Here is a 23749-nt window from a genome sequence, read left to right as displayed (position 1 = left end):
CCTAAAAATTTAGTTGGTGTTGCCTTAGTTGTCTTTTCAAAATGCTATTCATACTCTTAGGTATTGCCTCGCATTTCTTTTTTCAATACGCACATGTATGGCAAAAACCTTGCGATCAGTTTTTACCATGCTCATTTGTTTGTTTATTTGTTTGTTTGTATCTGTTGTTCTTGGTTAACATGGCAATGTCATATGTTTGTGTATACATTTTTTTTACTTCTAACTTTCTCAGACCAACGGATCCTTTGTCGGGACGAACCTGAAGTACGGCCACCAGTATGATCTGAAGGTAACATCTAAAGTCCTGCATGTCAAATATTAATACACCATTGACAAAAAATAGACTAGAGTTCCGCGATTTCATACCTTCGAGAAATGATGCTAATCTTTATGACGGACAAATTATAGATGATTCCCCATGATTTTGCAAATAGGATCCTCATTTGCATGAATTATATCAGTTGATCGTATTCTCCAAGAAAAGAAAGTCTTATCTTAACAACGAATACCATTCTAGCATTTCCTCATAAATCATGCAAATGAGGTCATTATTTGAATAAGTTATGTTTGATGATGTTCACCTTTACTTAACTTTCAAATACCCTGATATGAAATTCTAGGCAGTTACCATTGCTGAAGTACAACATTTTCTCATTAATTATGCAAATTAAGTCTTAATTTACATAATCAATATCTGCCTGACTTCTCTCGTTCTCAATTGCATATGCCACAAGCTTGATTCAGACGTTTGGTTTTGCTGTTTCTTTCCTTTGGGCAGGTCTCAGTCGTTTCCAGTGACGCCATCGGTGTTGAGACGAATGAAATTTTGCTGTCTCCAGGTGGGTGATTGTCTGTTTCGGCCAGAGAGGAAAGTTCCATATGAGGGAAAGTTGTAAAAGTAGCAGCACGTGAAATCGTGTACTTGAAATGAAATAAAAGGAAAGCATAGCTTTACAAGACATGAGTAAACAGGGCAGTTTTACATGAATGAATGAAAAGTTTTAAATTATTTGATCAGTTTGATCGGATATGAAAAGTACATCGCTGTCCTTTTAATGTATTTAAAAATAGCATTGGGCACTTTACCAATTAGCTCTAATCTTGTCGTTCCTTTTTAACAAAATCATATTTCAAAAGCATAAGAAACGCTACCTTAAAACCGGGTAGGTTGTACCACGAAGTCGTTGTAAATCAAACATGTTTTAAGTCTACAGTTGGCATTCACAAAGTCACATGGTCTAGTGTTCGTTGAAGCATGTTTGTATTTTTTTCCAGATTGCTACATGACTACTTCTGACTTGGAATTCTGTAAGGAGCAATGTGAGTTATCAAGATACATGAACAATTACCAAACCCTGCTGTCTAACCCTATAAACGATACAAATATGGTTATAGCTATATGTAATAACTCATGTGAGTTCCGAGTGGGTAATTTGACTTTTATACTGTCCTTTCAACGACCATATTTGATTGAGATGAAAAATAGTGATCTTCCATAGTTTTCTGTATTATGTCAACGTCCCTAAACACATGTTCCATTTCGGTGTGTTTGTTTGTTTGTTTGTTTGTTTGTTTGTTTGTTTGTTTGTTACATTGTGTGTCCGTAGAGTTTTGGATACAGTAGAGACTGGCAGGAAGGTCAAATTGGAGGAGACAATGGTTTTCTCCTCGGCTAGGCAGTAGCATATTATGCACATAATCAGTTAATGATCCGCCCAAGCAAAACTATTCTAAATGCTTCTCGCATGTTTTCTGTTGAATAATGTTCTGTTTACATCGGTATTAATAGTAAAATTATGCATTTTCCACAGCCATCATATTCTCCAGTGCGCCTGCGCACCTCAAAGTTGCCAACCTGTCACGTGAGGACTCCGAGAACGTCACGGCGGTGGTCACGTGGTCCCGGCCGGTCCAACATGGCGGCCCGATCTTAGGTTACTTCGTACGTGTGACCTTCGCCGGCACAGATGACCTTGCGCCATGTTCCCCTGGAGGATATGTTGACTCAGTAAGTGTATCTATATTTTATAATATTTTTACAAATTCAATTATTCTACTCGTGTCAGTTTCAGTTTCAGTTCAGTTTATTACGATACCCTTTAGCCCGTTAGGGCTAATCTTCCAGGGCTCATTTCACATTACACAAACAGTACAAATATACACATATGACTACAAATTTGCATACACGTTGAGGTCACATGTCAGACAAGGTACTAATTATAGCTATAACCATAGAACGACCAAATTATCGGCGAAGTATAAAGACATGTAATGATTAAGAAGATGTATCGCTACGAAAATGAACAGAGAAACGTCGTAGGAAAACTAATTTTGAAGTCATCTTCTGGCTGGGTCTATATGAAACTGCCATATTACAGTACGTTTGCATAGATCATTCGATTAGATGATCTTGCTTGATATAAATAATACTATACTATTATGCAAACATACTAAAATCAACGTCATCAATATCGTGAATGACCAGGCCCATGTTACCAATATGAATATCTCACAGACCACTGTGACCGGAAGTGACGACATACCCTTCGTCATCCGCAGGCTTGAAGTGGATCAGCGGTACCGTGTGCAGGTTGGAGGTTTTTAGTACTTTCACAGAAATAAAAAGTTTATTGCAAATACATGCCCGAGAGCTAATTGTAGGTGCAAACAACATGCATGAAAAAAGAAACTACAATGGTATGTGAGAATACATCTAACATTATATTCTACAACATACATGGTACTAGTTTTGTTGGGTTCGACTCCTTCTTTTACGGCAATGGAAGACGAATTATTTAATTAAATATATGGGCTATTTGATTTTAGTAGTAAATTGTTTTCTCGTGGTAGGGGATAGTGGGAAAGCAAGGGAGTATTTCACAATAAAAGAACTATAAACAGATTATCAATTTTTGGCCAATACTTGATACCAAGTCTGCCTCTTTTATTTACTAACTTTAGATAAAAAGATGAACGGATATATTCGTTGACTGACAGTGGATTGAAACATAATTCTAAAGTACATGATGTGCATTTTTTTTTTTAGATTTGATGAATATAACTCACGCATTGCTGTAATACTTTTGTTATCTGCTAGGTGACGCCCCTGATAGACGTTGAGAGGGCTGACACCGATACACCCTACGGAAATCCAGCTTGGGTGACCTTTGACACCACGGGTAGGCTACAATCACTTATATAAGGTCATGTTGATTTGATTATAGGGATGACATCCACGCGGGCATTAATTTTTGGCCGTTTCCAGAAAAAAAACGTTTTCAACTATACTGTAAATCGTACAAAGCAGTTACAAAATGAGCAAATATATACAAGTTGCAAAAAAAATATTTGGAAACAATACCAATGTCGTAGAGTGCCAAAATCTAACGAAAAATCTGTATCTGTATCTGTATAGCCGGTATAACCGCATTTCGCCTTTCCAGCTTAAAGATGAAAAAAGATGAAAAATTTAAAGAAATGAATTTGAAGGGTAGATAATCCGCCATACCATACTGTGTCATTTCTTCAAGCTCACGACCACGTAGATTTCATAATAAAGGCAACTTTTTTTTGCAAAACCTTTTTCATTCGCACGCCCGCATCAGTTTTGGAGTTCCCAGAGGATGTCATCCATATAATCAAATCAACATGGCCTAATGCTGCAATACACGTATACTATCATGAAGTTTGAAGATTCAAAATTTCTTTATACATATTATGCACTAAAACAAGTACGATTCCCTCTCGCAGGTCTCCCTGATTCTGATTGGTCAACACGGGGCAACATGGAGGAACCGAGGGCAGGTCACGTGGCAAGTGGGCAGCCAATCACATCATCGATGCCTGTCAGCCTGCTCCTGATGATAACATTATTGTTTTTTGTGATGTATATTTAGAGTTAGAAAAGACAAACAAAACGTACTTCGTTTACAAACAAAACCTGACTATGTTTACAAACAAATCCTACTTTGCATAGATCAGTGGTGGTGTGTATCGCAAATACAACGCGTTCAGAAACTGACAAACATACTACACATTGTCTGACAACGCTTAAAGTTTCGGATGCTGTGTACGCAACTTTTTGTTCGTCTGACACTCAAAAGATGATTTTGGATGTCATGCTTGAATACGAGTATTTGACGCTGTTTTTGTTGTCTATTTTTTTCCTTTACCCATACTTACGGATATGCGTTTGAAATATTCAATTACTTCAATTGTTTGTTACATTTCTATGTCTTGGGTCGTCGTAAACACTGTGTGCCTTCTTTTTGGCAGTGTAAGGTATGCGCATTGGAATTTGTTCATGGTATATATTTTAATGTGATAATTGCTAATAGAAAATACGAGGTATTTACAGTATAAATAAACAACCAAACACCTCATCAGGGCAACTTTAATCTACTGTATCAACTTTACTTTATTTTACCTTCTCCAAGATGGTTTTGTTTATTGTAGCGTTTGTGTGTGTGTATGTGGTCCAGCACGATAACTCAAGAATTTATGAATGAATAGTCGTGAAACTTGGTAGATGGATAGGTCTAGGTGAGACCTAGAAATGCTTAGATTTCGGTACCGGCGTATAGAATCGTTGTTTTTACACATATAACATTGGCTGTCAAAATTGGAAGAAACTGAACCGGAACATTAAAATTCCATTTTCTAAACCTTCGGGGTACAGAAATAAAAATTTCCATGTTTTAAAACGAGTGTTTACAGTATTTATTCGTTACCTTTAGCACACATCCTTCAAGTTTTGGTATGTTACTATGTCGTTAAACACTTGTCGCTTGACATACATTTGACACACGTTTGACACATGTCGTTTGACACGTATCGTTTGACAAAAGTTGTCAGTTGACACATGTTGTTTGACACACGTTTGACACATCGTTTGACACATGTCGTTTGACACATGTTGTTGGACACACGTTTGACACATGTCGTTTGACACATGTTGTTGGACACACGTTTGACACATGTCGTTTGACACGTATCGTTTGACAAAAGTTGTCAGTTGACACATGTTGTTGGACACGTTTGACACACATCGTTTGACACATGTCGTTTGACACATGTTGTTGGGCACACGTTTAACACATCTCGTTTGACACGGTTGGCAAATTTTGTCGTTTGACACACGTTTGATACATGTCATTTGACACACATTTGATAAATGCTGTTTGACACATGTTGTTTGACACACGTTTGACACATGTCGTTTGACAAATCACTTGACACACGTATGAAACATGTCATTTGACACATGTCGTTTGACAAAATTTGCCGTTTGACACATTCTGTTTGACACACTTCTGATACATGTTGTTTGACCTCCAAATTCAAGATGGCGGACGATTGACGAATGTCGCCAATTGGCGTAATTCGGAAATTGAGTTTGTCTGTTGCTTTTATCCTCCTTCTCACAACGTGCCTGATCATGATACAACTTATTGACGTGACGATGATGAAGGTTAGACACCCAGATAAACAATATTCAAAGCTGAATCAAACTCTACTACTGGATAAGTTACGGAGATTCCTTCCGAACGTGTCGAGTGACATCCTTCTTCACTCTTCTTCATCGTCACTAAATAAACTTTTAAAAATATTGACGCAACATAAAGTACAGTGACGTTCGTAACTACAAACTATAAACTGTAAAACACTAAAACTCTACTTACTAAACAGTAAGGTGTAACCAAGGAGGCTATATTTCCCTAAAACTACTTTGGCTACCAAATCTGTAACGTCTTGTTACGATCAGATGGTGAGTTTCAGTATCTTTTCTAATACCAAACTAAGTGTTTTATACGTATTTACCTATTTTACATTGCTTTATACTTGGCAAGCTACTACATATAACATTACTCTTTCAGATTCATCAACGATTTTTCCTTGCTCTCCTTATTCTTGGCTGCCTGGTTTACTGACAGAGTGTCAGGCATCGGGTAGGCTGACGTGTGGACCCGCCGGGTTCTGACTTTCCGCCGCTGGATGAAGGCGATGAGGCGCAGGCCCAGGTACTCAAATATCTCCAGTAGAGTCAGGATGCTGGCTCCGATAAACAGACCCATCTGGCCACCGAGATCACCTGGAAGGGGAGGAGGGATATTTATGTTATGATATTTATGATATTTATGAACGAAGAAATATTGTTTCTGCTCTGTTTCTTCCTCTTCGTCCTCTTCTCCAAACAGTGACCTCTGATCTGACCAATGACATGGTTTGTTGACGTCTGTCCCCATGGAGACTGGTGTTGGGTTACATAATGTTGCAATTTCACGGTCTGCTCTGCTCCTGTCACCATATAACGTTATTAGTAGTAAATGTATGTGAATGTGTTTGAGTAAGAATTAACAGAGAGCAGACCACGTCTGAAGGTAAACATCATGCATTTGCTTTGCAAATGATACTTCTCTGTTTTTTATGAATGAACTTTTGAATGAAGGAAGGAACGTTATTGTACATGGTATCATATATATATGGGAAATTTTTTTAAAGATCAATCCATCCTACATTTAGAACTAAAACATTATGTTGTCTCTCTTTTTAATGAAGCACAAATGAACTAACTCAAACAGGCAGATACTAGGGAATTGACATGACACCAGTACATGGAAAATGGAAAAAAAAACTTGAGTGTGCCGTCACCGCGTCTTGCGATCACATATTGGAATATAAAAAATAAATAAAAATTATATAACACGTAACGCCCACCGAAAATGCTTCTGCATGCTACAAAATTTTTGGTTGATAACTTGAGTATGTCTTCAGTGTCAATGAAACGTCACGCTGAAAAAAACAGCTTATATTTCAGGGTAAAAGAATAAAGTTACAAGGCATCACCATCTCATAATAGTGAATGAAAAGTGCACAAGAATCTCTACTTACTGGCCAGCTGACCGCTGTCCATGGCCTTTAGCTGGGAGATGATTTCGTAGTTCAGTTCTTCGTAGTAAACATCAAAGACGACAGAGTTGTCTCTGTAGCAAACATTGCAAACATCAGGCATTCTTAGGCATTAGTTAGATATACCTGGGGGGTTAAAATGTGTTGTAATTTGTGGCTGACTACATTTAGGCCATAACAATTTAATTTGTTGGTTCTCGGATTCGCCTCTTCATTTTCTGATTTGCAAAAAGAAAAGATTCTGGTTCTGAATCAACTAAAAAATGCTCATATTTTGCCCCCAACAGTTGCGAAAAGTCCTTTTCTTCCTACTTGTTACAGTTTTTTTCCATCTATCAATGCAGTGGTTTGATTTAAAGTTCAAAATTCTTTGTTTGAATATTAACCCTGCCTTTTGTGTTGACTTTATGGCTCTTATCGTAGCATTGGGCCTATAGTAGGATGCCTAGGCCTGTTTTTATCTTTTTAATTTTTCAGTTTCGCCCTGTCGCTTCATATTTTTTATGAAAAAAATCGAATTAAATTGGTGTGGCCTTAAAATCATTTCAAGCCGTTTTTTTTTTGTTACAATACATACTGTCATACATCGATCTCCATGTTGTTTAAAAAGCGACGTCATTGAATTAGGCCCTATGAGCAACTAAGGGCTACTAGTATCTATCTACTTCACTAAGGCCATGTTGATTTGATTATATGGATGTCATCCTCTGGGAACCCCAATACTGATGCGAGCGTGCGAATAAAAAAGTTTGGCAAAAAAAGTTGCCTTCATTGTGAAATCTATACGTGGTCATGAAGGTTGAAAAAATGAGTAAAACACAAAGAGTATGGTATGGCGAATGATGATAGACTCTTCATTTTCATTTCTTCACATTTTCTTCTTTTTCTGTATTGATTTCGGCATTCCAGAGCTATGTCATTAATATTGTTTTCCAATACTTATTTTTGCAACATACGACATATTTCGACGATTTACAGTATGGTCGAATTTTTTTTTTTCGAAACGGACGAAAAGTCTTGCGCGCGCGGATGGCATCCATATAATCAAATCAAGATGGCCTAACTAAGGCCTTCTTACCGATCCTGTGACATGCTAGTTTGAGTGAAACTACTACAGGGGTGCCGGAGTATACAGTGCACTTTTACGGAATACAGTGCAATTTTACGGAATACAGTGCAATTTTACGGAATATAGTACAATTAGTATACGGTGCAACTTATTGGAGTACAATGCAATCGTATTAGCATACAGTGCAATTTTAATAGTAAAAGTGTACTATATACTAGTAAAATTGCAATGTATTGTATTCCATAAAATTGCACTGTATGCTCTGGCACCCCTGCACTGCACACTATGAAAAATAAGGATGACAAAGCGTGACGTGTTAGATATGATGATGCTAAATGAAATGAGGTGAGAAATGATGGTGTTAGTGCCAGTGACGCACGTGCACAGCCAGAATGCATGCGCCGTGTGAACGGGTGTGATGAGAACTACGTACGGTGAAGTTTCGGTGCTTTTTTGGTGGGGAAGGATTTTTTTGTCATTTGCTTACGCCAAGTAGTCTGGCTCCAATTGAAAGATTGGAGTAAAAACGTTCTCGACCACTTGATTAGGCCACTTGGCGAAGGAGACTGTAGGCCGATATCTCGTCATGTGGCAGGGTACGGGGCAGTGGCAAGGTAGCAGCCCTGACGACACTTCAGCTGCAATAATAAACAAGAAAACAACTCAGGCACACACACAAACAAACAAACAACAATGTCTCTTACGCCATGTAGCCTGGGCTCAGGCCAAACGCCGTGGTGTAGACAACGTCGGCTTTGTTGTTCGGCCATTTGGCGTAGGAGCTCGAAGTGCGATAGGTCATCAGGCTGCAGGGAACGGGGCAGTCGCAAGGTAGCGCTCCTGACGTCACCGCGGCTGTGGTGATAGCAGACCATGTAAAAAGCTATGCAAATGTTTACATGTTGTGAGATAGGTACAAAGAACCCTGTGAAGCTCTGATAATTGCATGTACATTTTCCCGTAAGTAAAGTCTATCTTGATTTACCCATTGTCCATGGAAGGGATGCCGCCATCTTTGTGTCGGCCATCTTTGTGTCGGCCATCTTTGTGTCGGCCATCTTGGTGTCGGCCATCTTGGTGTCGGCCATCTTATGTACTTTCCCGTTTGAAATGTAACCTTAGATTTTCTCCTGGTTTCATTTTAAAATGTCCCCTTACTCAGCCACTGTAACCTGATCTGTTCTTTATTATATACATGTAAGTTAAAGCGTCACTTGTCCGCTAATATCGGAGTACATTTTAAATGCACTTTTCCACACAAGTGTTAGTTATAATGGTCAGCTAATGTCACACTTACCCTCCACGGGCCGCACACAATGAGCGACATCAGCTGGTTCACAGTACGGCGCATCACCTGGCAAAGGATTTAGGATATATCGAATGGCTATTCTACTTTCACAATCAATGGATTTCTCTTTTTTCTCTTTTATTCGCTCGCTTTCTTTCTTTCTTCACCGTGACACACACACATGCACACACACAAACGCATTAACACATACATACACACACACACTCACACACACACTTAAGCACACACGCACAGAAACGTACACATACATACACACATACATACATACATTCATACATAACATACATTCATACATACAAACATACAAACATATATAACATACATTCATACATACATAAATACATACGTCGTCTTCTTTTGCCGTTCAGCTCATGAATACATCATCACGCACACATACTAGTACTCAAGCACACACGCAAAGACACATACACATACATACATAAATACATTCCTACATAAATAACATCCATTCATCCATCCATCCATCCATACATACATACATACATACATACATACATGCGTCTTCTTCTTTGGCCGTTCAACTCTTGAATACATAATGACACATACACACATATTGTTTTTCTGTCTTATCTTTGCAAGTTGTTTGAAGTTACCTGGCAGGTAGATGGGTCTGCAGGTGCAGTTCTGCACCACGTATTTACTTCTGCACTCCAGCTGACAGCCCGTCAGGGTGTAGGTGTCGTAATACTCCAGCTGCAGGTCCTGACAGACCCCCCACGGAGGGATGTGGTTCTGGTACTGTGGAGGAGCAGATGTCGTCACATAAAAATATAGTATTCGTGTTTTTCCCTTCGGGTGTGTACAAACAGATACTGAGCTGGTCGCTAAAGATGTACATTTGCAAATATATTAAATATATTTCGCAAAATATATTCCACAAACACCCTACTTTTGAAAATCGTAATGACAATTTGCCAGCTCAGCTGGTACCAGTATGCGGAATTTGGGGTTCTGGCCCATAGACTAACAGTTCTGGATATCATAAGGCGGCACATGCAACACAGTTTTCTATAGTTAAGGACCTCAACGTGACTCACTTCGACTCACTGGAAATCATAGTAGGGTGCACAAGCAAAGTCCAGAATTTTGATATGTTTAAATTCAGGGTATAGTGTACAAAATATGTGAAAATCAGTTCAGGTTTGCCGGCTCTTCTCACGCCCTCTTCTATTAGCGCCACTGCGGAGGTCATGGAACTGCAGCCAACGCACAGTACTAGTCGGTAAAAGTATTCAAGCGCAAATTCACGCTGGCTGAACACGCACCATAATTCAACTTTTACAGTTTCAAAACGTATTCCTCTGACATTTGCCACAGGTTCCATCTCGATGCCATGCACAAAACAATCTCTGCAACTTTCTCTGGTATTGTGCAGCACTAATTTGCACCCGTACTACTTTTGATACGGGGTTCGCCCATGAATACTGTGTTGTGCAGCCATAACTGCCGTCCCACCTGTATCTGTCTGATGGCGATGTAGGCGTGACTGCCCGGTGCCACGGCGATGCCCTGGGTGTCCATCTTGGGCGGCTCGTTCTGATCGTGCACCAGCAGCTTCAGTCCCACGTCAGCCGTGCCGCCAGGCAGCAGCGGGTTCTCTGTGTACAGGTGCTGCAGGATGGAAAGGTGTTAGTGTTTATTTAAAGGCATCCAGTGCAGTTTTTAGGGCTTGGAAACCCGATTTTTCAAAGTCAATATTCGATATTTCTAGTCATTTAGCTACATACTAAGTTGAAACAACACTATCCCCATGTGTATTGACCCTCATGGAGCAAACATTTCCAAAATTCTGATGGAAAACGGTTACTGGAATGGCCCTGGGCTATTTCAAGGGTACCTCCCAGAAAAAAGGACTCATATTTGGGCTTGTTTCTGCAGGTTTCAATGCCTAAAGTATGAATTGCTGATTTAAATGTGCTAATGTTCTTGATTGCCCATACCAAGGTGAGCAAAGCCTGCCCATGTGGCTTGTGCATCTCTGCCTGTTTTTTTTTTTCATGTAATGTAACACTTGGCGCTGTATGAAAGTTTTAAGTAAAGATACATCGTTGCTATACGTTTTTCTCATCTTCCAAAGCAACTGCTCACGATACACATTCGAAGTCCTGAGGTGTTAGAAGTTTTGCCATTTTATATTGTACTTGCAATTGGAATAACATCACGTGCATATAGGTTCTATGTCATTATACATCACTGTGCATTTGTGATGCAAAAAGAGCTGAAAATTTGATTTTGTAAATCTCTAGAAAGTCATTCGAGTACGTTATAAAACTTGAATTCAACTCTTCAACTCACCGATTTGATGTCTATCATGACGGAGAGCCCGTAGCCTGAGCCGGGGATGGTTTGGTTGATGGGGTTCTCGGGGCTGGCGTTAAACGTGTAGCAGTTTCCGTACGTGCTGAAGGAGTGAGTGAAGTCCTGTGCGGGGATATCATGGTCAGATAACGCCTAGCTTCAGTACACAGTAAACCAGTCACACCTAGCTTCAGTGCACAGTGAACCAGTAACACCTAGCTTCAGTGCACAGTGAACCAGTAACACCTAGCTTCAGTACACAGTGAACCAGTAACACCTAGCTTCGGTGCACAATGAACCAGTAACACCTAGCTTCAGTGCACAGTGAACCAGTAACACCTAGCTTCAGTGCACAATGAACCAGTAACACCTAGCTTCAGTGCACAGCAAACCAGTAACACCTAGCTTCGGTGCACAATGAGCCAGTGACACCTAGCTTCAGTGCACAGTGAACCAGTAACACCTAGCTTCAGTACACAGTGAACCAGTAACACATAGCTTCAGTGCACAGTGCACCAGTAACACCTAGCTTCAGTACACAATGAACCAGTAACACCTAGCTTCAGTATAGTGAACCAGTAACACTTAGCTTCAGAACAGTGAACCAGTAACGCCTAGCTTCAGTACAATGAACCAGTATAAACACCTAGCTTCAGCTAGTGTACAGTGAACCAGTAACACTTAGCTTCAGTACAGTGAACCAGTATAAACACCTAGCTTCAGTGTACAGTGAACCAGTAACACTTAGCTTCAGAACAGTGAACCAGTATAAACACCTAGCTTCAGTGTACAGTGAACCAGTAACACCTAGCTTCAGTAGAGTGAACCAGTAACACCTAGCTTCAGTACACAGTGAACCAGTAACACCTAGCCTCAGTGCACAGTAAACCAGTAACACCTAGCTTCGGTACACAATGCACCAGTAACACATAGCTTCAGTACAGTGAACCAGTAACACATAGCTTCAGTACACAGTAAACCAGTAACACCTAGCTTCAGTACACAATGAACCAGTAACACCTAGCTTCAGTACAGTGAACCAGTAACACATAGCTTCAGTACACAGTGAAGCAGTCAGAATTTCCCTGATGAAGATGGCAGACGGTCATCGAATCCTCGGCTCTAGTAAGCAAGTGGTTGTGGATAAAAAAATCTTTGATATTCACTCATTGACCAACCAGATGAAATTACTTACGAATTCTTTCAACGGTGTTTCAGTGAGCGCTCGATGCAGGTCATTGCAGGTGCCCCTATGATCTTTCGACGGTCTTGTCATGGTCTATTAGATGATTACCAAGGTCTTTCAGGGACCTCGCAATATTCCATAGTCATCTAATAAAATCTCAAAAGTTATCTTAAAAAGCTGGCCTTGCACCATCTAAGTTTGAGCTTGTATCCCAAACATAACGGAAGCAAAGCTATATAATTTAAGGTGGGGATCTACACACAAAATCGTTTGGGGTAAGTCCCAGTTCTGTATCTAGTGTTGGAAGTTAAAGCTCAGTCTTTATTTCATAATGATTTGTACCAACACAGATGAACTTTCATGCTAACACAAAAAAGTATATTTACCAGTTCTGTGCAAGTTTGTCCCATCCACGTGCACACATGCATGTCGTTCCCGAGTCGGAACCCCTTCTCTCGAGTAATGCTGTCCACGGAAAATGACTGGAAAGTAGTTCAAGTTAGATGTCATTTTTTTCTTTAGAACCGTTGAGTTCCTGTTAGGCATTTTACTAAGCATTTTAACGGCAGGGCTAACTGGACAAGTCATGTTGCATACAACTGGAGTTTTTTCCTCAAGGCCTGAACTGGTTAAGGCGGCAATTTTCTGTGTGAACTGTAAAAATCTCCCCATCCCTTTCAGCAATTTAGCCTCTCCCAGGCTTCGGGAAAAGGTACAAATTGGCCGAATAGAAAGATAGCATTGCTCCGCTAGAGAGTACGTTTTGCTGTACTCGGGTGCGGCAAACTATTCTCTACTCCCAACTCCCCTTGCACGTTAGCTCTCTACATGGCCTTTTTGCACTCTTTCCGGCCGTCTCCCGAAGGCTGATAGCTAGAAGCTAGCAATTTCTCTCAATGCATTCAAATACCTGCGATCACACAAGAAAACGCAAATACGCACATGATCACACTACCTAGTGCACAGAAGTAATAAAAAAAACAGATAGAAAATATACGGCTTGCCCTAATAAGACTAACCCCATGTGTGTGCGGAGCTTCTGTCCGTGGAGTCTCTGTCGTGACGTTGGCGTCTGTGCTGTTCGGGGTGTACTTGTTGTTTACTGGGGCACCCGCGATGACGTCAATATCCTCCTGGACCCCGTACAGAATGTAGGAGAGGTAGTGCTTCTCCTCAACCGTCAGCGCTTTGTCTTCAAATCTGTGAGGGAGTAAGAATGAATGATTGATGGAAGGAAGGAACGAAGGAAGGAAAAAAGGTAGGAAAAAGGAAGGAAGGAAAAAAGGAGGAAAAAGGAAGGAAGGAAGGAAGGAAGGAAGGAAGGAAGGAAGGAAGGAAGGAAGGAAGGAAGGAAGGAAGGAAGGAAGGAAGGAAGGAAGGAAGAAATTAATGTGTAACTAACTAACTCAATGTCTAACTCACAAAACATGGTTGACCACTGTCAGAGGGCAACAAAATTTGTTCTTCCTCTTCCAAAATCAGGCAAATTCGAAAATTAATACGCACGCTGATGTCATCCATAAAAAATTAGGGCTGTGGCCATAGCTGATTTTGTGAGTGATTTTTGTTTGCACCTTTTGTTATTATCATTATTTATTAATGTGATTGGTTAGTTACTGTTTTTCTTTATTGTATATATTGCCATTATCATTATTTATTGTATCCTAATTCTATTGTTTGTATGTGCCTGTTGTGTTTTCGTGTTGTGATTTGTTCTGTTCTGTAAAACAGGGCCCCATTGAAAAGAAGTGCAATCACTTAATGGGCCACCCTGTATGAAAATGACGGAAATAAAATAAATGAAATAAATTTTCTTGTAGCATCTTTTTTTTTTTTTTTTAAACTCACTTGTTTAAGTTACAGATGGTGACGGCAGGAAACCTGACCTCCGGCACGAACTCCAGCGTGACGTCAGTAACGGTGCCGTGTGTGAAGTAAGACTGCAGCCTGAGACGGAAATTGTGTGACAGGATTATTAGCACAAGTTTCTGTGGAAAATTTACACATCAAATCATTGTAAACCTGGGACGATTATACTGATAACAAGAGTTATAGAATAGAACATAAGGCACTTAAAGGCATCCGGTGCAGTTTTTAAGGCCATCCGCCAACTGTTCACACAATATGAGTCCTGTGATTAGAGTGTGAATTAGATATATCTTTCATTTGTACATAATGTAATAATGTAAATTTCCTCTTTATGTCATATGTGTATTTTTAACTATGTCATCTGTTGTTTGTATTGTATGATCTTTGTATGAACCCTGGAAGACTAGCCGGTTTTGGCTAAAGGGTATCGTAATAAAGGAATAAAGGAAGGCTTGGAAAACAAAGCCAATATGCTAGTCACTTATCTACATACTGGGTTAAAACCACAACTATCCCAATGTATATTGACTCTCATGAAGCAAAAATTCGAAAATTCTGAAGAAAAATAGTTACTGGAAGGGCCCTGGGCTGATTTTTAGAGTACCACTCAGAAAATAAATGACTAATCTTGGGGCTTGCTTCTGCAGTTCTAAATGCCCAAAGTCTGAAATGCTGACTCAAATGTGCTAATGTGAAGCAGTATGTGTAAATATGACAAAAATTGCCTTATTCACAATATTTCCAGTATTGCTGTCCTGAAATAGCATTGATTGAAATCAACCAAATCGGGTTGAAAAATGCCTAGAGAAGCTTTGTCACAGTGTCGTTTTGGGCCTTGGTAGAGTCAGAGTCGCAAGTTTACCAACGTGCCATGCTGAATTGCATGGAACTCACTGTTGATGCTTGTTTGGTATAAGTAATGTTTGCATACGTCTGCCTACATATATATATGTCCAAGCCGGGACGGATCATAAGAAACTGCAGACGTGGAAAACACATTGATGGATTACACGTACTGATGTCGAAACCAACGAAGACATAGAGAGAATTGACAATTCTTTGTCATATTTACACAACAGCTTGACAATCGGTACACATGATTAGAGCTGTACAGTTGTTCGTTACATATTTACACCTATCGCCGAGTTTCCAAAGTCTAGGGGTGCCCATTCTAGAACCTTCACCTTAATTAAGCTGTTTGGGAATGTGTTTCATATAGACTCAATTTGCATAATGAAGGGGAAAATTCTGTAATTTTTCATAATAGAAAGCTTCCATACATGTACTGTGTGTAGTCTATGGCAAGTGGGACATAACAGATACCAAATATGCAAATATGACCTAATTTGCACAATTTGTGTGAAAATTCTATGATTCGTTAATGCAAATGATAGGAATGTTAGACCTTGTGCACATTTAAAGGTTAACATCACCATATGCAAATATTATGTTAATTCGGAGGTCATTTGCATCTTTAAATGAACACAATTTTGTAATTGTAATTGAAACCATAAAGTAAAATAGATTACGACCTTCTTTCCATAATCGATGGGACAAATCACCAAAAAAAATTCAAAAATTCTACCTATTTCATGAAGGTATATTTCTGCGAATTCTTGTTGTTGTATTACCGCTCTGAAATTGCATTGCCTGCGTTGAATAATCTCCAAGCAGATCTTTCGGTGGGGTAGAGACATTGCCAAATTTGCCGGCCTGTATCCATTTGCCAGACAGACAGTATCCATTTCCCAACTGAAGCTCTTTCGATGGGGGAAAGACAGTATCAGATTTGCCAGCCTGTATCAAATTTGTCAGACAGTTATCCATTTGCCAGACAGGGGAAATGGATACTGTCTGGCAAAGGGATATTGTCTGGCAAATGGATACAGCCTGGCAAATTTTACACTGTCTTTTCTCCACCAAAAGATCTGCTTATAGATTATCAGGGGTGCCAGAGTATACAGTGTAATTTTACAGAATACAGTGCAATTTTACTCGTATACAATGCAATTCTAAAATTTTACGAAATACAGTACAATGATCGTATTAGTATACAGTGCAACTTTACGGAATACAGTGCAATCGTATTAGTACACAGTGCAATTTTACCAGTAAGATTGCACTATATACTCTGGCACCCCTTATTATGCCTTGACCGGTTCTGAGGAACAAACATGTCGATACGGTACTCACATCTCCACCATGAGGATGAAGAATCCGATGTAAGACGCGAGGGTAGCGAGGGTCCAGAGTACACGGAGGGGGATGTTAGGGGCTGTAGCAATCTGGAGAAGGACATAACTATGTAAGTGGGTGTGCAGAAACGCTATATTGGCGAGACGGCAGTGTGTTCGGCCTAGGACCTAGAGGTCCTCATTCAATCCTGTCCTGTCACCGATCCTGTGCCCTTGTGGAGGTAAAAGGCGGTGGAAGGAGGAGGTATAAGCTATATATAATAAGGCGGTGGAAGAGATGAGGTCCGCTTTCCAATACTGACACAGTGGAAAACAACTCGATGCTCCTACAGCCTTAAAAAAAGTTACTTCACCTTTATCTATCCTAAACGATACCTTATCAATGGTATTTGTTCATCGGCAGTATCGTTAAAGGAGTACTAACCTCCAGAAGGAGGTGCTATATTTCGACAGGCATTTATTTTTGGAAGTGAAAAATGCATATTATTTTACAGTATACCATTAAATGCCCATTTTGCGCGCAAGTCTTAAAACGCATCGAATCCAGGACAAACTCTCGAAATACCCTCAAAACTATCCCAGAATACACCACGCTACCCCATTGGTGTCTATGTTTTAAACAAAAAGTTACGTTACAGACCTTATTTCGGGGGCGATAAGAAAATTTCGTGCCGTTTCGTGTTCTTTGGTATCTTACCAACTATTGTCCTTCTTGGTGTCCTTATCGCCCCTCATTTATGCCGCAAATATTGACGATGAAAAAAACGGCGTAATCTAGTTATCCTTTCCATAAGTGGCGTAATCTAATTATCTCTTCAAGTAATACTTACATGCAAATAAATTGAGAAAATCAAAACACGCATGATGAAACTGGCTCCCACTGTATTCGACACCCTGATATTATAGTATCCAAAACGCAGGTCAAGCAAAGTAAAGCAAGTAATTTCTCAATAATCAGCTTGTTAATGTGCTTGTCTCCTACCATTTTCGCCGAAAAATGTGTATGTTGACCTGAAGTGTATGAGTATTGCGTAAGCCAGAGTTCCCGGATGCATCAATTGTGGTTCAGCATGGGGGAAAATGATATTAATATCACTTTACAAACATGCGCCGTGCAAGACGCACAAGCGAAATTATGTAAAAAGTCGGCTAGTTATGTATTCATTGCAGCATGATGTATCGGAAAACAGCACTTCCTTCTGGAGGTTAGTACTCCTTTAATATAATTCCAATGGTATGCTATCGATGTTGTTGACTTATGCATATCATGATAATGTTATTTTGTTGGTTATGGCTGCTATTGTCATTGGTCTTGAATGTTAGACCCAGTGCTACCTGGAAAACAAGCTAAAAGTACCTTAGTGTACCTTCTCTGATTATATAAAATGAATACAAATATAATACTTATCAGCTGCTATGAAACTTCGAAAACTGTGTACATTAAATGGGCTGACATATTGGACCTCAGTAGATTATAAAACCTGTAAAGTACTATGATTTTAATGATATCAGGTACATGAATATGGGATTGTAGAGTATATCAAATGCATGGTGTCAATCATTGAAAGGTACAAGTCTGTTTGTCCTCACCCGGCCTATTCCGTGGAAACTGGTGGTTGTAGCGAAGACGTACTCCGGAGATTCCGGCCAATCGTGTCCTTCGTCTGAAGACATCGGTGTCTTTATCTTAGGCATCTTCAAGACTACTGAGGTCTCTCTGGAAGACAAGAATAGCAAGCTCAGCTCCAAGTTCAGACTGTTGTGCTCCCTAGCTGGTCGCTTCAATGTTTCTGCAAGTTTGCGAATCCTAACGCTAACAGAAAAACTTGAGAAAAAATACAGACGACATAAATAAAATCCCTCTGGAACATGCTAGCGATCTCATGCAGAGAACATATCCTTAGAATTTTTAATGATTGAATACGTCAATTTTAACGTTGTATTATATTGTAACGATTTTAACTGTAAATGTGTATCTACTTTAGTTAGACCGACACGTCTGTAAAATCGCCTCACAATTCAGCCCGTCACGGCTGCCAGGAGGCTTTTATGACACATCTAAAGTCCTAATAAACCAGTCTACTACTACTACTACTACTACTACTACTACTACTATATATATACTAAGGAAGTATGAAAATGAGTCAAACAACTCTTATATACCCACATGTCACGATCGTCGGAACTGGCCAAAACCATCATGTAAAAAGCAGTACATATGCATGGAGGACGGAAGAGGGGTAGGCAATGGAAAAGGTAGGAGGATCTGTATCTGTATAAGTATAGCCGGTATAACCGCCCTTTGGCGTAACACACCAGCTTCGCAGGCACGCTGTGCGGCGGCAGCTGGCTATATATTACACCGAACGACTTGTCACACTCTATATCTTTGCACATTTAATTGCAGGAGTTGTTTAAAGCTTTCTAGTGATGATGCTCCAACTGTGCTTGGTGGCAACGAGTTCCAGTCTACGATAGTTCTGGCAAAAAAACGAGTTTTTGAACACCTCAATTCTTGGTTGATAACTCTTACTATCTGCATGATATTTGAAGGCATGACTGGTTTTTGTTCTTTTCTGGGCTGGTATCAGATACTTACTGGTTGGTACGTCCACCAGTTTATTAGTCATTTTGTACATCATGCATAGTCTCGACACTCTACGTCTGCGTCCATAAATATGTTATAAATTTACGAGAGACAAACAAAAAACCTACCGGTTCTCGTAGAATTTGGTGTACGAGGAAGGAGCTGTTACACGTCCCCGCCTTTTACTCTCTGTAGCAAAATGTCTACCTACGTGTTGGTGCCGTCTCCCGCAATCCCCTGCAAATAGTAACGGTCAATTTGAATTTTCATCTTCAAGTGCCCAATCAACATATTGTGAATGGGCGCATTTGACGGGTGGGTAAATATTGGTGCGAGTCTCTTCAAGTGTGTATGACACACACTACAATGGTGGGGGTGGAGGGTGTTGGATTTTTCGGGCTACGCAAACTTTACTCAGTGGATGACATACTCTGTAGGACTAAACATTGACGAAACAGTGTTTGAAATTATCATGAAAGTTCATCTGTGTTGGTAGTAATTATAGTAAAACGTTGAACTTTATAATTATTCCAGTTCACTGAACAGGACTACTTTTTAAGAGACGTTAAGGAGGCCATATATATCAGAGCACTTCAGCCTTCACTTAAAATAGAGATGGTGGACGATATAAACTCCCTGGCACTTTTGATCAATTGCTTACGTCACGTATCAGTGAAGTCTCGTGTGAATAAGGTCACGTGTCTGTAAAACGTAACTCTCGCGAGATCACGTTGTGAAGTGATTGGTCATTAATTATCCTGATGAAGGCGACAGTGCTCGCTGAAAATTTGATCTCTCTGTAAATTGTGTGTTGGAATAAAGTTCAACGTTTTACTATAGTATTTAATAGCATCTAACTAAATGAATAGTTAGCTCGTTTTCCGTGCTACCGACTTCTGACAGATTTTTTGACATGTTCGGTTCTTTGAGGGAGGGGGGAATCAGGCGAAAATCAATGCGCGCGCGGATGTCATCCATGAAATTGAATCATTGTGGCCTAAGCACACATCCCGGCTTGAAGGGTCTTTTCAGCCGGGTGACAAGTCTTGCCCCGCGCCCTCACAGGCCAGAGGACAAGCCGTGATTAGATGAATGGTTTATTTCACATTTCACTCACATATATGATATGATATGATATGATATGAATCTTTATTGCATGTTCTTGCCCAGATGGGCTAAATGCACAAGAGGACATGCAGTATGCAAAACATGAGTATTACATATATCACACTTGCAGTCCTAAGACTGAACTATGGTGATATAATACATACGTTATCATAGACATATACAATATATTTCTAAAGGTTAAAATATATAATTACACAAGAAATTTATCAACAGTTATTGCACTCAAACACACCAAAACTTCACCTTATGTACAGTCAAAGTATGCAAGATAAAATAAAAACTGGTACAAGGCATCCAATGCGATTTCAAAGCAGCAGATCTGGAAATATTCTGAATAAGGCAGTCTGTATGATATTGACACACACTGCTTCACATTGGCACATTTTAATCAGTATTTCATATTTTAGGTACTTAAAACTGCAGAAACAAGTCCCAAGACGAGTCCTTTATTTTATGGGTGGTACCCTAAAAATCAGCCAAGGATCCTTCCAGTAACCATTTTCTGTCAGAATTTTGGGTATTTTTGCTCCATGAGGGTCAATATACATTGGGATAGTGTAGTTTTAACTTAGTGTATAGATAAATGACTAGAATATTGGCTTTGAAAAATCGGGTTTCTAAGCCCTAAAAACTGTCCTGGATACCTTTAAAAGCTACACGTTCGCGTAATAAAAAGGGACGTTGTTATTTCAAACAATGATTTAAGCGTCTTGGAACATTGTTTACTTCAGAGTGTCAGACAAGACGTCGGCGTGTGTATCCTTGTGTGCCGGGCTGTTGATAGAAGCTGATGCGGACAGACGTGTGGCTGAATGCGGGTGTCAGCGCCGGATGTCGGACACTTCGGCACCTGGACACTTCGGCACTTGGACACTTCGGCATCAGGACAGTTCGGCACCTGTACACTTCGGCACCTGCACACTCCGGCACCTGGACAGTTCGGCACCAAGCTCAGGAAGGTTCGGCACTAAGACGACAGAATGTTACTGTTGGTTGCTGAACCGTTCTATGACTTCCAGGAAGATAGTTATTATGTCAAAAAAAAAGCAAGGAGTGAATAAGCCATCCAATATGTTATGCAGAACAGATACCCAATCCTGTTATTATTTCATCATTGTGGCTAATAAATGAAAACAAACTTTGAAAGTTGTAACAGGAAAGACATATTAAGGTTATAGTATGTCCCTGTTTAATGCTATTTTGATGCAATATTCATCTTTGTAGACTGTTTACCATTAATGTTTTGACGTTTTTTCCCGCCCGTGGACACCTCCCTAGCAACAGTAACTAACAACACTGGGACCACAACACTGCCTCTTCCATATTGCTTTTATTGTTGTACAACAAAGTCGTTGCGTACTCGGACGTAGTAGTTAAAGAAAAGACATGGGATAGTATGACTTTCGTGAAAGGGTCAGGTAGATTAAGCACCGTTTCACAGTAATGTATCGGGCTGTCCAGGTGCCGAGCCGTCCTGTCGGCCGGGTTCCGAACCATCCTGGGTCAGGTGCCGAACCGTCCTGGGCAAGGTACCGAGCCGTTTTGGGCCAGGTGCCGAACCGTCCTATATGGTGCCGAAGTGTCCAGGTGCCGAAGTGTCCAGGTGCCGAACTGTCCTGATACCGTCAGCGCCCGGCACAGCGGGGGGCGCGGCGTTCCATTCCACGGTACGGGCAACCCGGGAGAAAAATCACCGTTCCAACAATCCCTCGACAGTTTGTGGCGCGTGAACTCAATTACTGGCCTATTTTGAGAGCCCAGTGTTGAACTGACAAATCTGGGGTCGTGTGGCGTAGCAGCAGAGTGCGCGACTCGGAACCTAGAGGTCCCGGGTTCGAGTCCTGACATGCCACCGATCTTGTGCCCTTGGGAAAGGCACTTTACACGACTTTCCTCACTTCGCTCAGGTGAAGATGAGTATTGTCTTGTCATGTATTTGTCCCATGTGTTGGTGGCGGCATTAATATAAGTTGATAAAACTTGAGTGTGCCGTCACCATGTCTGGTGACTACATGTTGGAATATAAAAAAAAAAAAAACGACGAAAATTGTTACAATATATTACATGTAAGACCGATATAACGCTAACCTATACAAAGACAGAGATATTCTATATGCTACTATCATGTCCTGTCAATATATCCACTTATGCAGGCCAATTTATACACAATTCGCTGACAAATCGAGAAAATGTCATAAATTCCTGACACAATATATTACTATCAATAGTAATATATTAGTATGATTACTGTCTCTTTATTGTTTAATATACTTTGAAAGTAGACCAGATTCTTAGTACAGTTGGTAGAACTGTTAGATATTTTTAGCATCACCAACTATGTATGTATGTTAGCATCACCAACTATGTATGTATGTTAACGTTAGCATCACCAACTATGTATGTATGTTAACGTTAGCATCACCAACTATGTATGTATGTTAACGTTAGCATCACCAACTATGTATATTTTGCCATACGTTGTACCCGCTACATCTGTTGCGCAATAAAGTTCTTCTTCTTTTATTCAATGTAATCGCTACATGCCGACTCTATTGCAACATACAAGCTGGAATCAACAGATTTATTCGCGTTCTTCAGGACTATAATTGTAACGTGTAAGGTTTTAGTTCTTCGGCGTATCCTAAATAATTACTAGTAGTAGTAGATAACTAGAGTTCCACGATCTCATACCTTCACCAAATGATGTTAATCTTTATGACTGACAAAGTAAAGATTATTCCTCCTGATTATGCAAATAGGACCCTCATTTGCATGAATCATATCAGTTGATCATATTCTCCACCAACAGACACCCTTATCTTAAGGTTCCGGGTCGGAGTTTAATTCTGACCAGAGTCTAAGTAAGTGCGCAGTAAATCGCCGGAAACGTGACTTTGTATGGTATGTTTTGGCCGCGATATCCCTGAAATCGTAATATCTGTGTACATATCTTTGTATTTTCTGAAAAGCCTGTTAGTTGTAGCCTTTATAGGTGGCGTAATGTTGGTGGTCCAGCTAAGACTTCCTGGTATTCGTCCGCGCGGATGGTTATGTGGCCTTTTCGCCTGACCGCCGGGATGGTACGTTCTATATGCGTTCTGGGTGTGTTCGGGCCATCGAAGATAGCGATAAACTTATCGCATCGATTTTAATTAAATTCAAATTTTGGAAACATTAG

General features: G+C 40.1%; 2 protein-coding genes across 2 annotated transcripts in view; one reads left to right on the top strand and one right to left on the bottom strand.

Moving 5' to 3' along the window:
* LOC109462463 overlaps nucleotides 1–3962 on the top strand; it is a 34840-nt gene extending 30878 nt beyond the window's left edge. The window contains exons 5-11 of the mRNA XM_019759018.1: nucleotides 233–289; nucleotides 779–839; nucleotides 1276–1320; nucleotides 1812–2008; nucleotides 2516–2590; nucleotides 3098–3179; nucleotides 3751–3962. Coding sequence (XP_019614577.1) covers nucleotides 233–289; nucleotides 779–839; nucleotides 1276–1320; nucleotides 1812–2008; nucleotides 2516–2590; nucleotides 3098–3179; nucleotides 3751–3896 — 663 coding nt within the window. The 3' untranslated portion in view covers nucleotides 3897–3962. The remainder of the gene's footprint in view (nucleotides 1–232; nucleotides 290–778; nucleotides 840–1275; nucleotides 1321–1811; nucleotides 2009–2515; nucleotides 2591–3097; nucleotides 3180–3750) is intronic.
* Nucleotides 3963–5673: 1711 nt separating this feature from the next.
* LOC109462465 (acid-sensing ion channel 2-like) lies at nucleotides 5674–16944 on the bottom strand. Its single transcript, XM_019759019.1, has 11 exons — nucleotides 16855–16944; nucleotides 14641–14739; nucleotides 13812–13992; nucleotides 13179–13274; nucleotides 11604–11729; nucleotides 10764–10919; nucleotides 9902–10046; nucleotides 9276–9332; nucleotides 8683–8833; nucleotides 6892–6983; nucleotides 5674–6091 (listed from the first exon to the last, which is right to left on the bottom strand). Exons 1-11 carry the CDS (start codon nucleotides 16863–16865, stop codon nucleotides 5865–5867), a joined length of 1341 nt encoding a protein of 446 aa, XP_019614578.1. The 5' UTR covers nucleotides 16866–16944; the 3' UTR covers nucleotides 5674–5864.
* Between the last annotated feature and the right edge of the window lie 6805 nt (nucleotides 16945–23749).

The sequence above is a fragment of the Branchiostoma belcheri genome, unplaced genomic scaffold (genome assembly GCF_001625305.1).
Source record: "Branchiostoma belcheri isolate BF01 breed outbred unplaced genomic scaffold, Haploidv18h27 scaffold117, whole genome shotgun sequence".
Classification (NCBI taxonomy): domain Eukaryota; kingdom Metazoa; phylum Chordata; class Leptocardii; order Amphioxiformes; family Branchiostomatidae; genus Branchiostoma; species Branchiostoma belcheri.
This window is presented reverse-complemented; position numbering and strand designations above follow the sequence as displayed.